Source organism: Protopterus annectens, chromosome 16.part0, assembly GCF_019279795.1.
Source record: "Protopterus annectens isolate FY-2018-M chromosome 16.part0, PAN1.0, whole genome shotgun sequence".
Taxonomy (NCBI): domain Eukaryota; kingdom Metazoa; phylum Chordata; order Ceratodontiformes; family Protopteridae; genus Protopterus; species Protopterus annectens.
Window position 1 is genome coordinate 490526795 of NC_056750.1, and position 15394 is coordinate 490542188.

The 15394-nt window shown below is 39.2% G+C and overlaps 1 protein-coding gene across 12 annotated transcripts in view; it reads right to left on the minus strand.

Annotated features, from left to right (window-relative positions):
* The window catches only part of PBX3 (PBX homeobox 3), a 472198-nt gene that overhangs the window by 48277 nt on the left and 408527 nt on the right, over positions 1 to 15394 (minus strand). For 6 of the 12 annotated variants that reach the window (XM_044058204.1, XM_044058209.1, XM_044058208.1 and 3 more), the window contains 3 exons: positions 8628 to 8793; positions 7716 to 7828; positions 6918 to 7007 (listed from right to left, as the gene is read on the minus strand). In XM_044058204.1, the coding sequence (XP_043914139.1) occupies positions 6918 to 7007; positions 7716 to 7828; positions 8628 to 8793 (369 nt within the window). The remainder of the gene's footprint in view (positions 1 to 6917; positions 7008 to 7715; positions 7829 to 8627; positions 8794 to 15394) is intronic. The other 6 variants (XM_044058207.1, XM_044058206.1, XM_044058211.1 and 3 more) reach the window with 3 other exon arrangements.

Below are 15394 nucleotides of genomic sequence, written 5' to 3' on the forward strand. Positions count from 1 at the left end.
GGAAAAGAAGGTTTGAGTAGCCAGGATGGAACCAGCATCTCAGTCATCTATCAGCCCAGGAGGGGGTAGGAGGGAGGGACATAAGAATGTAGGCGAGATGAACAACTCACATGGAACATTATGGTAAGTATATAACTTCTTTATGTGAAGTTGTTCAAACTCGCCGTTCATTCTTTACTGATGGGTAGCATCACAAGCACCATCAATCTAGGGTGGCTCGGGAGTGTATTTCTCAAGACCGTGGATCCAAAAGTGACCCTGTCAACTTTGTAATGAGTGATAAAAGTACGAGGTTTTGACCAAGTGGCTGCTGCACAAATATTATCAATAGGAAGTCTGGCAGAAAAGGCAGATGATGAAGAAACTGCTCTGGTTGAGTAAGCTTTAATCTTGTGTTGTAAAGGCATATTGGCAGCTGAATAGGCAAAGGTGATAAAATCAGATAACCATTTAGACAGAGTAGTTTTAGCCACTGGTTTCCCTTTCCTGGAATCTGAAAATGAAACAAAAAGCTGGTCTGATTTCCTAAAATCTTTTGTTCTATCCAAATAGAATTTGAGCTGTCTGTGAACATCTAGTTTGTGCAGCATATACTCTAAATTGTTAGAATGACTGGAGAAGAAAACTGGCAAATCAATAACTTGGTTGAGATTGGTTTCAGTACAAACTCTGGGCAAGAATGAGGGATTTGTTCTAAGTGATACTCTGTCAGGGTGAAATATCAAATAAGGAGGCTTAATGGATAAAGCCTGAAGATCTGATACTCTGCGGGCAGAAGTAATAGCTACCAGAAAGATGGTCTTCCAAGACAAAAATTTGATATCACAAGAAGAAGCTGGCACAAATGGTGGGAGAATTATACATGAAAGCATAAAATTTAGATTCCATGGAGAATAAGGAGATTTCACAGGGGGTCTCATATGAAAAGTCCCTTTGAGATATGCTTTGGATAACTTGTGAGACATGATATTCAAACCTTCAAATCCAAGATGAAAATTAGAAATAGCAGCCAATTGTACCCGAACTGTTGCTGCTGCTGCTGCTGCAGCTCCTTCATTGAAAATTGTAGTCTGTAATTCTAAAATGGAAGCCATAGGGGCTTGGTAAGGATCAATATTATATTTTGAGGCCAATATAGAAAATTTCTTCCATTTGCTAAGCTATAGCTTTCTGGTAGAAGATTTGTGAGAGGACAAAAGTATCTGTTTTATCTCATTGGAAAGGTTATGGAACCTGGCTAAGATGGGAACTGGAGCAGCCAAGCTGTCAGCTTCAGAGATTGCAGAGAAGGATGAAGGTCCCCCGACGGGTGTGTCAGAAGGTCTGGAACTGGGTCCAGGATCCTCCAAAAGATGAGGTCAAAGGAAGGGGAACCAAATCTGATGAGGCCAATAAGGGGCTATAAGAATGATGATCCTTCCCAGGGATTTTGCTTTCTGTAGAACCTTGGGTATCAACGGGATTGGTGAAAATGCATAGAGGAGACCCGGAGGCCAATCGTGCACGAGAGCGTCCCTTGGGGCTTCTCCCAGAGGGGGAATCAGGGCAAAGTAGCTTCTGGATTTCGTGTTTATGTGACTGGAAAAAAGGTTGCAGCAAGGCTGGCCCCACCCGTGGAATATCCTGTTCGCAATTTCTTTCTTGAGGGACCACTCGTGAGGCAACAAGAATGCCCTGCTCAGTTTGTCTGCTATCATGTTGGATCTCCCCGGGATGTGCATTGCCAACAGAAAGCATTGGGTGGAAACAGCACACTGCCAAACTCTTGAGAGCCTCTCGACAAAGGGGGTAAGACCTGGTTCCTCCTTGTTTGCTCAAGTACCAGACCACCGACATGTTGTCTATCTGAGTTGCAATCGTACCCTGAGGGAGAGAGAGTCCAGAAAGTACTGCAACACATCTCCAGGACATTGATATATAGATGTGTCTCTTGATCGGTCCATGTGCCTTGTGCAGTCATTCCCTGAAAATGCCCCCCCCCCACTCTATCAGGGAAGCGTCCATGGTCACTGTGGCCGCTGGAGGGGGTAGCACAAATGGGTGTCCTGTCGTGACATGAAGTGAAGTCAACCACCACTGAAGGTCCTTCTTGCAAGAATTTGTGATCATTATGGCATGATTCATGGGGAGCTGTTGGTAAGACCATTGAGTGAACAATAGCCATTGAAGTATTCTCATGTGCATACGAGCAAGTGGTATGGCTTGAATTGCTGCTGCCATCATGCCTAATACTTTCAGAACTTCCGATGTTGGTGCTTTGTCCTTTGATATCAGGATGCTGATATGTTGACGAAGAAGAGAGACTCTTTCTATTGAAAGCCTTAGAGTGGTGGTAGTGGTGTCCAGTTCTGCCCCTATAAAAACGATATGCTGCGATGGTGACAAGGCAGATTTTTCGGAGTTGACTGTAATGCCCAGATGATTGCAGAGTGACAGAGTGGACTCCTTGGCCTGAATGAGTTGATTCCTGGTGATGGTGGTAAGGAGCCAATCGTCTAGGTATGGAAACACCTGGAATCCTAGACTCCTCAGGTGAGCCATGACCACTGCCATGCATTTGGTGAACACTCTGGGGGCTGTATTGAGACCAAAGGGCAGGGCTCAAAACTGATAGTGATTGGCTCCCAGCTGGAAGCGCAGGTGATCCCTGGATGGTCTGCCCATTTTTATGTGGTAGTACGGATCCTTGAGATCTATTGAGCATATCCAATTGTCTTTCCCTAAAAAGTAAAGTATGGACTGAAACATGACCATCCGAAACTTCTCTTTCTTTATGTATTGGTTCAATTTGCTGAGGTCCAATATGGATCTCAAGTCCCCCGTCTTCTTTGGAACCAAAAAGTTCTGAATTCTGTCTGGTCTGCTGGGACTGGTTGGATGATTCTTTTTCTGAGCAACGTTTGGACCTCTACTGTTGCTTGACCCCTGTAACTGGGTGGAACGTCCAGGATTCGTCTTATGATTGGAGGGGGTGTGGCAAATGGTATGAAGTATCCTCTGGAAATGATACTTTGTACCCAGCTGTCTTTTGTTATATTGAGCCAGGAGTCTGTGTACAAAGATAAGCGACCCCCGACTGCCTCCAGAGCAGGACAGTCAGGCCTCCTCTCAGGAATGCTGGTAGGGTGTCCCAGAGAAGTGATCTCTGTCACCCTGGTGTTGTGGACCCCCACTGCCATGAGGGCAGCATCTTCCATTATTACCCCCTCCTCTGCCCCTGGAGGGGGGTTCACCACATGTGTCCTGAAAGGCTCCTCGGGCTTTTCGGAACCACATTTTTCCTCCCCTTTGACCTTTTGGGTATGGTTGGGTAGGGGTGGAAAAACAGACCCCGATGGCAGACAGAGTCTTTCCGTCCTGTTCACACCTGATTAAGGTTTCCTTCACTTTAGGCCTGAAAAGGGATGTGCCATCAAAGGGCGTGTTCACGAAGGAAGACTTGAAAGGTTCCGCGAAGGAACACAAGCACATCCAGGAATGTTTCCTAAGAGCAATTCCTGTACCCGCTGCCCAACTCGTTCTATTAGCTGCATAAAATATGAGGCACACGGACAAGTTAACGATAGAATTTAGGGTAGAAAGCTGGGCAGTAACTTTGTCGGAAGCTGCCGCAGCTACTGTACCCTGAAGAGTATCTTCCATCTTCTTAAGGAGATCTCTTTGCAACCTAGTAAAATGGGTTAAGTAGTTCAGCGAACGGACGGCAAAGGTCGCTGAACTGAACATGCGCTTCCCATATCTATCCATAATCCTGGAGTCTCTGTTAGGAGGATGGATAGACGAGGAAGTCTCAGACATTTCCTTTTTGGTGGCCACCACCACCACCACCATGGCATCAACCAGAACACCTTTATTTAAAAATGTTTTGTCAACTGGGGCTGAAATACATTTATTAGGCCTCCTGGGGACAGGCTCCATAGAATCCAGAGACTCCCACGCCCTTTGTGAGACCAGTTGCATCAGCTCATCGAAGGGTGGAGTCACCCAAGAGGGGAGGGCTGAGTCCCAAAAGCCTTCAGGAGAACTGACTCATCCTCATTAGGGCTTTTGGACTGCTAGTCACCCCTCTGCCTAAGGATCTCAAGTATATCAGTGAATGAGATATCCTCAGAGGGGGACCGTGGGGACTCTTCTGACTCATCTAAGTCAGTATCCGATGTATGAGACTCCTGCAGGGAGTCTAGGTGCTTCCTCTCGCACAGTCTCTTCCTGGGAAACTCATCAGTGGGGGGTTCTGGTGAGGTCTCGGAAGAGCAAGGGCCACCCATTGGGGCGTCCTGAGGCTCTGGGTCTCCACGCTTGGTCAGAAATGTGATGCAGAAGCAGACACAGGCACTTTTGGGGAGGAGGAGGGCAGACCCAAGGTCAAGGATGTCCTGGGAGACATGACTCTCCTCATGGCATCGAAAGCACCTCTGCTCCAATGTGAGGGAGCCGACGGATCCGAGGAAACCGTTGACAGCACCAGGACAGTGGGCTCCAAGCCCGAGGTAGGAGCGAGCTCATCAGAGCCGAGGCCCCGAGAGGCAAAGTTGGAACCGACAATTCAGTTCGACTGTCCTCCCCGGACCTGACCAGAGAGTGTTGGCTCCTAGAGTCCTTGATTGGCACCGAGGATGTCAGAGTACACGGAGCCGAAGATACTGGAGAAGGTGTCGGCTCCAAGGGTTTCACTAACATCATGTCTGCCTCTTCCGGCTCCGAAGGACCAGCATGGCTCGGTGGAGGAATAGTAATAGTCGGTGCAATGGTCTTCGGCTCCAAAGCCATTTGGGTCAAAGCTGATAACATTTTAGCTAATGCCGGTGCCAGCAACAGCTTTTGTACCACACGATCCAAGTCCAGATCCGACAGGCTGATAGATGATCGAGACGATCTTACCGAAGGTGGTACTGACTGGAGAACAGGACTCTTCGGATCTTTGGAGACCAGTTCCAAGACAGGGGACTGGCTCTGAAAGGAACAGACTGTCGGCTCGGCTCCAAAGGCAGTGGAGCCAAATTCGATGACTTCTTTGATTTTTTTGAGTCCAAAGTCTTGGAAGACTTTGAAGACCGACTGGAACCATCCTGGTCACTCAAAGTTTCCTGAAAGGAAGGCTTCAACAAGCCTGTATCAATTAGTTTCCTCTTCCTTTCCTGCAGGACCCTGGAAGAGAGGAAATGACAAATGGTGCAAGTGTCTTGCAAATGCAGAGCCCCTAGAGAATAAACATAGTTGATGTAACTGTCTGTAACTGATATTTTCTGGCCACACTTAGGGCACTTTTTGAACCCAGAGGAGGTTCCCAGGGGAGCTTGCCTTGATCCACCATAATAAATTTTGAGATATTTACTGCCACACAAAAAAACAATAGTAAATTTTCTCCAAATGGAACAGATAGCAGGTAAGCATTAACAAAAACAGGCTAAAAACACACACACACACACACACACACACACACACACACACTAAGCTTATCTATATAAACAGACGTTTACTGAACTAAGCCTTGCATAAAAAACTCGAAGGCTAGACAGACCACACCTATAAGAACTACAACTAACTAGGCCAAAAAGAGACCAACTAGAAATATTTGAAAAATATTAAAAGGGAAGGGAATAGCACACTAAAAGCTATAACAGCTTTATAGACAAACCTAACTAACTAACTATCAAAAACTTTTAAAGAATTTTTAATGAAAAAAATTTTCTTATCTGGCCCGAGCTAATTCAGAACCTCCAATCTGTTGCAGCGGCAAACTAGATCTGAGGTAATTCACAGGTGCATCATGGGATAGGGACTTGGCCTTGAACTATTTGAAGACCTCGAGCTTTGCAATTGGCCGTATCGAAGCCGAGGGATCGGCTCCAAACCCATCAGTAAAGAATGAACGGCGAGATTGAACAACTTCACATCACAGATTATACCTGTAGCACTCTTGTTATGTGGAAACTGCTTTGTCACCCAAGGAAAGGATCTGTAGAAAGGAATTCACTATTACATGTGTTATCATGACCTCATACTCTTGTCCTTTAAGAAGCTATGTCATCACTCAGTGGGTGCAAGGCATAAAAACTAATGCCAGATGGAGTGTCAACACATTACAGCATGTTAAGAATAACCTATCCAGTTAAGAACAGGCTGGCAAATTAGAATCATGTGTCATCCTTTTTGTAATGCATCATGTTGTAGTTCACACACTTTACCAGAGAATGTTATTGTCACAATAATGTGCTGCACTGTTGCAGTTGTATATGATATGCTTGAAAGGTTTCCTATTTCCCTCTTCTATCCCTTGTTTACTCAAGTGATCCTACCCTGTCTTTCTTTGGTTAAATCAATGAAATTTGCAGAAAGAAAGAAAGAAATTGTCTAGAACAAAAACAAGAACCATGTTTCTCTGACTGATCAGTGCTACAGCTGCAACTTCTGCATGTGTTTTGCTTCTAATATGTTTATATTAATAACAGTATAAATAGAGATTGTAACACTCTCAACGTATTCCCTGTGAAACAGAGAGCAAAACTAAAACAGTATCAGCTCCAATGTGTAAGGAAATAAGTATACATCTTATAATCTCTTTAACATCATTCCTTGTTATAAGGATTATAAGTTCTAGGACTTCATAATATTCATTTACTTTTCAAAACAGTGGAACTAGCATTAGAGGATAGACAAGAAACAACACTGTGAAGCAGTGAATAATGGTAATGCCAAACAAGCAACCCAAAATCGCCCAAAATATGCCTACACTCTAATGCTATGCTTTAAAACCATATGGAAAGAAAGAAAAAGAAAAAACATCAAATGATGCAGAAGAGTACTTCAAGGCATAGATAAGGATTTTGTTTTTCACTAAACACCTCAAAATAAACCAAATAAAGCAGTTAAGTCGTGCAAAGCAGCTCTAACTCAGAATCCTCATAACTACTCACATTCAAAGTATGTGGACTGTACAGTGAATTACCTCCCAGGCCGTCACTGTATCCGCCCGTCTGATTGATAACATGACGGAGGGTATCCACCTGTAGCAACAAAAGAAAAGCATGCTCATATAATTTCATTTTGTGCATAGTTTTCACTTTTAGTTTGCAATTTTGTAGGTATTTAACAAAGCCATGTGTTTAATTTGATCAGCATACCCCAACATTAAAATATATTTCATGTTTGTATGATTTCAAATGTCAGTGATGTTATTAACAATACCGCACCTTATGACTAGTTCTTTCCAAGATATCTGCATCAAGTTTGCATTTGTCATTTACTGTTAATACCTTACACTCTTAGAACAAAGTGATGCATTTAGCAATCAGGAATAGTTGTTTCAGTTAGATGTGTGCAATAATCAGGAATACCCATTTCAGTCAGCTAAGACTAGAGTTTAAAATTAACCATCAGACACTACACATGCAATGTAAACAGAAACAACTTGGAAAGAAACATGCAAGTCCACAAAGATTTATGTTTGTGCTCAGTCTATGCAATCCCATTCCATGAGCTCAAGCCAGAGCCGAATGCATTCACAAAGTATTAAAAATCAAACGAACAGAAACAAAATCACAATTTATTCAATATGATATTTCAGTTATTTTACAAGTAACAGTTACAACTGTGCAGTGTGAGGTTTACACTATATTACAGGGTATTTATATGGTTAAGACCAAAGTTAAGTTTGCCACTTTGGCCCTAGTCCTATCCTGCTAGAAAGGCCCTAACTTGGGCATTTCTCCTACCTGTGATTGCACATTGGCTCCGACTTGGGACCCCTGGTAAGAATCCCCATTCAGACTCTGCATGTTCATGAACATATCCCCAGAATTTGGGAGGTTAAAAGAACCAGAAGAACCTAGAAAGGAAAGAGTTGAGTAGCTGAATAACAGAGAGCTACAAATGCATTCCGACAGACACTCAAAACAGATAAATAACATAAGACAGAAGTAAAAGAAGAATAAAGAAACAATTAACAGAGACAGATGAAAATTTCTGAAGATATATTTGTAAACATGCACACATACACACACATATATATATATATATATATATATATATATATGTCATAATATGTGCGTGTGTAAATCTTAATGCAAGGAAATAAACCCATTTTGAAAATGTTGTTCATAGATTTACAATTCAGAAAATGCTGAACACATTACACAGTAACTTTCTTTACAATAATTAAGCAGTGGTCAGACCTTGCAGTCACAAGAGACTTTTCTGCACTAACTATTTCACAACTAATATGACATATGCACATTAAAAGCAGACATATGAAAAAAGGGAAACTATTTATGCTGAAAATGTTTTCCAATAAGAAGTGTAGGACTCATATTTAAGTCACTACCAAGAAAAGCTAAGATATTTCTGTTAGAGCAGTACTTATGATCTCCAGATGTACAGGCAGACAAACTACACCTAAAGAAGGCTGACTATCTTTCAAAATCATACATGGAACAATGTCACTAACAGGATTCAACCCTATGACCTCCATTTTCATCTAGATAATCTAAACAAGTAAAACACATTGAGATACTGAAATTATTCACACAACAAGAAAAATGATTACCAGAGTGACATAAAAGAGTTCTAATTCTTACTATAACTATTTCTTCTGTTTTTACATATGGTGAAACAATAACTAAACTCACCCGAGTTAGGCGTGGTAGGAGAGTTTGTCTGATTGTTTTGCACAGCTACTGCTACTGCATGAGCTGCATTTACAGCAGTTTTGGCAGCATAAAGATTTGCTTCTTCTTGAAATTTCCCGATGTTTTTCTTGTACCTGATTCTCTTGTTGCCAAACCAGTTGGATACCTGTAAGCACAAAAAGAAATGCATGAGGCATCCTATATCTCTGTGCACTGAGCAGTGTGATCACTCCAAGATGTCATGCTTGGGTCCATCAAGTAGTGAATTCCCACCCTTCAAAATGATATCCGTTGAGTTTGTAGACTAATTAAGCAATAATCAAGGATCATTTGTGCATTATTATGAATTTCAGCATGACTTGGTTTAGGCTGTCTCTTGGCAAAACTGATACATAAGGGGTTACTTTTCTATGACAAGACACATCAAGTGCACCGATGTGATTTTATTAGCAGACATACTGTATGAAATGAAGTATCTGTGACTGCTATACACTGCAAAGGTTAGGAAGCGAGTTAACATGATAAAAGATAATTTTAGAATAAGTAATAGGAAGGAAAGGAAGCTTGAAAATGTTATTGTTCTTTGTCTGGTGTCTGGAACAACCTTGGCAGCATTACAGTTTGAATCATGTTCGCTCAAATGAGAATGAAAGGAATGGTATAAATCAATAATGGATGAAACGTTGCTTTGTGTTCTCTCTTTGAAGATACTGTACTCATGCCAAGATGGCTTCTTAAGCCCTAAACATTAACCCATCCAAAGGTCATGACCTGCAATGGATTACAATGATCTTACAGCAACAACATAAAGATAAAGAACTTTAGCAATTTAATTTGAGCTGTATAGGAGGTCATTTTTAAAATGCATTCTAGTATTTGTCACAACCAGTAGAACATGTGCTGTGTTCCAGATTCGCTGCTACTAAAAACACATATATGCAAGATTCCAACTGAATTGTATTAATCTTTTGCATTGCTTAAGCTTTCATTTACTGTAGAGGCAAACAGTACTATATTTACTTTAAACAGTATGAAACCTCTTCACGAGTATGAGACTGTGTGGTGCTAATAAGAAATTCATACCAAAGACTAAACAGGAAAACATTTAATTTACTTACTGCAGATGCTAGGAAATATATTACTTAACTGTTGTAACACAAACTGATATTCTGCTATGAAATACCAGCATGTGTAGATTTTAATAAGGTGCAATTACAGTCTAAATATCAGTCAGAGAATATACAAAGTACGCTAATTTTGTGAAAATGTGACTAAATGTTAAAGGCTTCCTTACTTTGTTAATAGCTCAGACATGTATTTTTCTGACTTTGCTGGACTTGCTTCACAACATGTGATATGCAGCACATTTGCCATAAAACAATGAGAATTAGCATGCAACAATAGAAAAGCTGCCACTTTTTTCTGAGGGGGGGGGAGTATTCCCTGCAGTATTATCTATATTGCACTTAATATTACCTTGTCAGTCACCAAAGCAATCATAGATTAATGAAACCTACAGCATAATAATTGTAGAAAAATTCGATTACTGGTTTATTAACTGCTTCATAATTGAAGGATCCCTGTACATCAGCAGTATCACCTATGGATATTGTATGAATTGCATGATTATGCAGACTTCTGTACCAATCAAGGCTCAGACATACCTAATAAAGGTTTATTTAATTCTCACAGTAAAATTTTAATATCTGCAGCAGCCTAAGGAAGCTTCAGGGAGTGGATTTGCTTGACATCAGATTGTTTCCATTCTGCAAGTCCCAGTACTTCTTTAATCTTTAATATCAAGGCAATTAAAATTAATGGCCACTCATCTGAAGCCACTATGGGCAGTGTTGCCTTGACATCAGTTGTTTGATGGGATTACCTAGAGGTTAAACTAACAAGCAGGGTTTAATTGGAAGCAACAAAAGGACCAGCAATCATACTTTATGTTTAACCTGTATACCACATCAGGATAAGTAACTAAATATGCTGCAATGATTTTTCAACACAAAGCATACCACAGGACATTCTGATCTCCTTCTGTACTGTAAAGCACTACTCAGATAAAAAAATAATCAAATACATATCTCACTTAGTATTTATAAAATGCATGCATCTGTTTTTCTTCAGCAGTAGCTGCTAATACCCAAAAGTTCAGCATTATGTCTGCCTCAGAGATTTGAGAAAGGATGTGAATATGCCATTGGTAACAATGATAACTTTGAAATGTGTTTGAATTCTTTTTCCTTTATTTTATTTTTGTATTTTCTAAATTGTATATTAATTAAAGACTCCACTTAGACAATAAGCTAAAAATAGGCTCTGATAGCTATTCTGGAGATCGTTAATTATGAATCTTTAACAAACAGCTACATTTGAATAGTTATTTACTTTCACGGAATAATAACATGAAATTATATTTCAAATACAGTTACTGGAGTTTATTTTAACATACAAGTTGAATCAAACATATAATTAATCTGTCTCTTGTTCAATCAATATAATTATTGATCAACTGCCCTTTGTGAAATAGCCATAAACAACATAGATATGAATCTGAATTTGACAAATATAGCTACCAGATAATTTTAATGTAGCAGTCTTCAAATGTTCGTGATATCACAGGGTAATATAAATGGACAGTTGTGTCTCGACTACAAATTATCAGCATTCACAGAATTAAAAAGCACAATTACGTTACCGATTCATAGAGGGCAGCAAGCACTAATTACCAGAAATTTTAACTAACAATGAACTGCTGGAAATGGCACAAGAATGTAACAGCAAAGAAGGAAACATTAGTTTGTTTTTCATCAGTCTATACAGTAGAGATCAGGGTACAATTTATCCATTTTAGGAGTATCAGTTGTCTTGGAACATAACATAAAGAATATTTGCTACAGAAGTATGGATATAAACACACAAGGAGAGGTGTCTTAAAAAAAACTGATAGAAAAATTAAATCCAGAGTAGACAAAAATATAGAAGCTACAAAAAGAAAAATGTTAAAGGAAACCACCAATCCCTTAATGTTACTAGGAATACAAGTATCTTAAATATATTACTATGCTAACATTTAGCTTTTTTGTTTCTAGCTTTGCTATTGTCTACAGAAACAGTGTTCCCTTTCTGAATATGCTGACAAAGTTTCCATTTTTTTATCAGCTGTTTGGTGTCTTTATAAGCAGTGTCTTTTACTTACTTTAAATTTCAAAACCCTTAAAGAAAAATTACTAAGCTGAAGCAGTGCCCAGAGAAACAATAGCTGTTAAGAGCACAACACACCAGACACTGTCTTGTTAAGATAGACTATTTGCCAACTGAGAACAGCAGAGGTAGCCTGCAGTCTTCCAAGGCATGCTTCAGGATCTGAAATGTCTACATGAGAATGACTAATCAATGAGCTTAAGAGTTTCAGTTGCTGTTTTCTTTAAACAACAGATCCTACAAAAACACAATGCATCCTAAAACTGCCCTATTGCTTCTATACCGGCTGCAAAACCAAGCCTTGTATGTGTAAACCCATAACATTCTGATACAAATGCAGAAGTAACATATATGAAACTATGTTCATTTGTACTGCTACTTAGTATATCACCAGTGTTTTCAGTCCAGATAGTTAAGTACTAAACACAAAAAACAAGATGACAAGATTTGGATGTTTATGTACCACTCAACTTGAAATGACAGCACAAGTATGCAGTGTATTTGTCTGACATGTTCTCCAAGAAAAATATCAGTGTTCCATGCTCATTTTCTGTGGGAAGAAAGAAAAACTGGCGACTGTAACAAATAAATATGTATGCATTTACATATACAAAGACTTGCACACTCTCAAACTGAAAATTTAATTAAACATTTTTCTTGAACTCTCTAATATTTAGCAAACAGTAAACCACATTAGCCTAGTGAAGTAATGGATTTTCTCTTTCTTTTCCATCAATGATGGACAATTTATTGCATTACATTTCTGCAGCACTGTTTCTCTGCAAATCTATCATGCTAATTGTAATGTTTAATAAGAGGCAATACATTATCAGAAAACATTTAACCATCTGGATCCTTCTATGGCAATTCTTTGAACAGCTCTGTCATTCCTCAGCAGTCTGTTATTCTGCAGTTACACTTAGGGGTTACGGTCAAACAGTGAAACAGCCATAGCTATATCTTCTTGGCACACAGAAAGATAAACATTGATAAGGAAAATACGTTTTATTGGCTACATTTCTAGATCATGACATGCACTTACACAAAATATTCCTAATTTATAATCTAAGATTCTTTGCACTAGTAATAAATAAGGGTTACACTAACCTCCAATTTTATAGACTAGTGACATAATTTCTTTAACTGTGCAGCATTTCACCAGTGGTTGAAAGTTTATCCTACATAACATTAATAACAGTTTTACAGAAACTCAGTTACATTTTTAATCACTTTAACATCAAGATTTATAGTTGTCTTCACTAGGATAGGAAATAAGACAAATAATGCATGATGTTCTGTGGTAACTGTTAACTTTCCTTATTTGCCGTAGTGAAGACTACTGATAATTTTTATCACATGCTAACAGTAGTGACTAAACCTGTCTTACGATACATAAATGACCACTACCAGTGTCAACCAAGTATGAGGCTCACTTCCAAAAGTCAAAAACTATAATACTTGCAGACACCATGTGCACAAAATAAATTGTATAGTTTATTTCCAGCCAGCTAATGGCAATTATTTGGTTCAAGTCTACATGGAAACCAGTGTCTCGATGATGTTATCCAGTGTGACTCAAAAAATTTCATAATATTGATTATTCTCCCAAAAAATGTTTTTATATTGGACAACAGCAATGTTGTAATTTTCATTTCAGTGGCATTGAATTTAATTGCTTTGGTGAGTCTAAAGACACGTGCTTACACACTCACTCACTCACACACACACACACACACACACACACACACACACACACACACACACACCTCTCTCTGTATATATATATATATGGTTCTACCTGATAGAACCATATATATATATATATCACAAAATTATATTAAAAACCTTTCTATTCCTCTAGATTCCAGTGGTGCTACCTCTCATGAGCCACCCCCCAACCAGATTACTCCAGCATGACAAAGATGTATCAAAATTGTTTGGGTTTTTCAGCACAGGGTTGTTTCAGCTACAACACAGGCTACTAGCAAAATGAAAAAGACAATCATGGGCCATATTCCAAAAGTCTTGCTGTCAGTGTAAGTGGACACTTAAACTGAGAGCAGGTCTTTTGGAGTAAGGCCCATTATGTAGAGATGTGGAAATATAAAAGTATGCAACAAATACCAGATATAAGAGTCATGAATACAAGATGAGTTAAATAACTACAAACTCCACAATTACTACAGAAGATATTTAACATAGCAAAGCAGGATACCTAAATGTAGCATATAATGCTTACAAGTACAACATGCCATTAAATATGTACATTAAAAGAGACTACAGATCAAGGGAAGGACTTCTAGAACACACACAAAATAAAAAAAATATTCCAGAGTAAAACAGCATAACATGAGAAAGTAAGCAATACACTTCTAAAACTAGAGCTACATAAGAAAGGAAAAAGTACAGAAAATTCAACTATTTGACATGATAAACTGCACATACGTCTGTTACTTTTGGCTCACTTTAGTTGAATTCATTTGGTTTTACACTGCATATTTTTATTTGAGGGTGTAAAATATATATTAAGAATGGGGATAGTTTTACAAATCTCAGTTCTTACTGTTGCACCAATGCTGTGTGTCCTTCATTATTAAGTGCTTTGACTTTCCATGTATGACATTATTTCTCCAGCTGGATATGTATTCAAGATCTGGGCTGCTTCCTGTTCTGCAAGTCTCTTAAATATCTTCTGAACTTCAGGCTTCAAAAAATCATCAAAGGCTGTCACTGAAACACATGGTTTCACGCTTTTCACATGCAGTGATGTACAAACCAGTACCATGTCTACAATTATTTGTTCTACCAAAAACATTCTACATTTTATACTTCAAATGTTTTTGTCTTGCAGGTCAGTTTAAGAGATAGCACTTCTCTGGTCTGTTCAACATTGGTTTGTGACATAAAAATATCTAACCATCAGCTTAATACAATTATAAACTGCATCACTAAGAAAATGACTGTATATTTTAACATAATTAGTAATTTGTTAACCATCTGAACTGCGGTGGTGGTGCTGCGGTAGCGCTGTCACCTCACAGTTAGACGTTGCCCATTCGATTCTAAGTTAGAGCGTCTTCTGTGTGACGACATGTGTAAATGAGCATTCCTTCTTTGATGGTTGCACATTAGGCCTGGCAAGCCAGCACGAAAAAATCTACTGCCAATCATTAGCGGACCAGAGTTCCGCTGTGGCGACCCCTAACCGGGAAAAGCCGAAAGACACAACAACAACAACAAAAAGTAATTTGTTAACCATCTATACACCCAGTGATGTAAACTAGCAAGAGAAACATGCAAAAGACTCTTTTACTGAATATGAAACATTTATTAGCTTAAACTTCGTAGATAGTTACTTCACAATCTAGTCAGAAAAATACTTAACTAGGAGAAGAAAGTTTAGTTGTACAGGAATTAACCATAACTTTAGATGTTTGGGTCTTTTCTTTGCTGCAGTAATGCTGACTCTTAGGATTTCTGCCAGAGAAGGCCCAGCATCTGGCTTAACTTCCAGAACTTTTTACCTTTCCCCTTTCAGCTGGGTGAATGAACTCCCATCT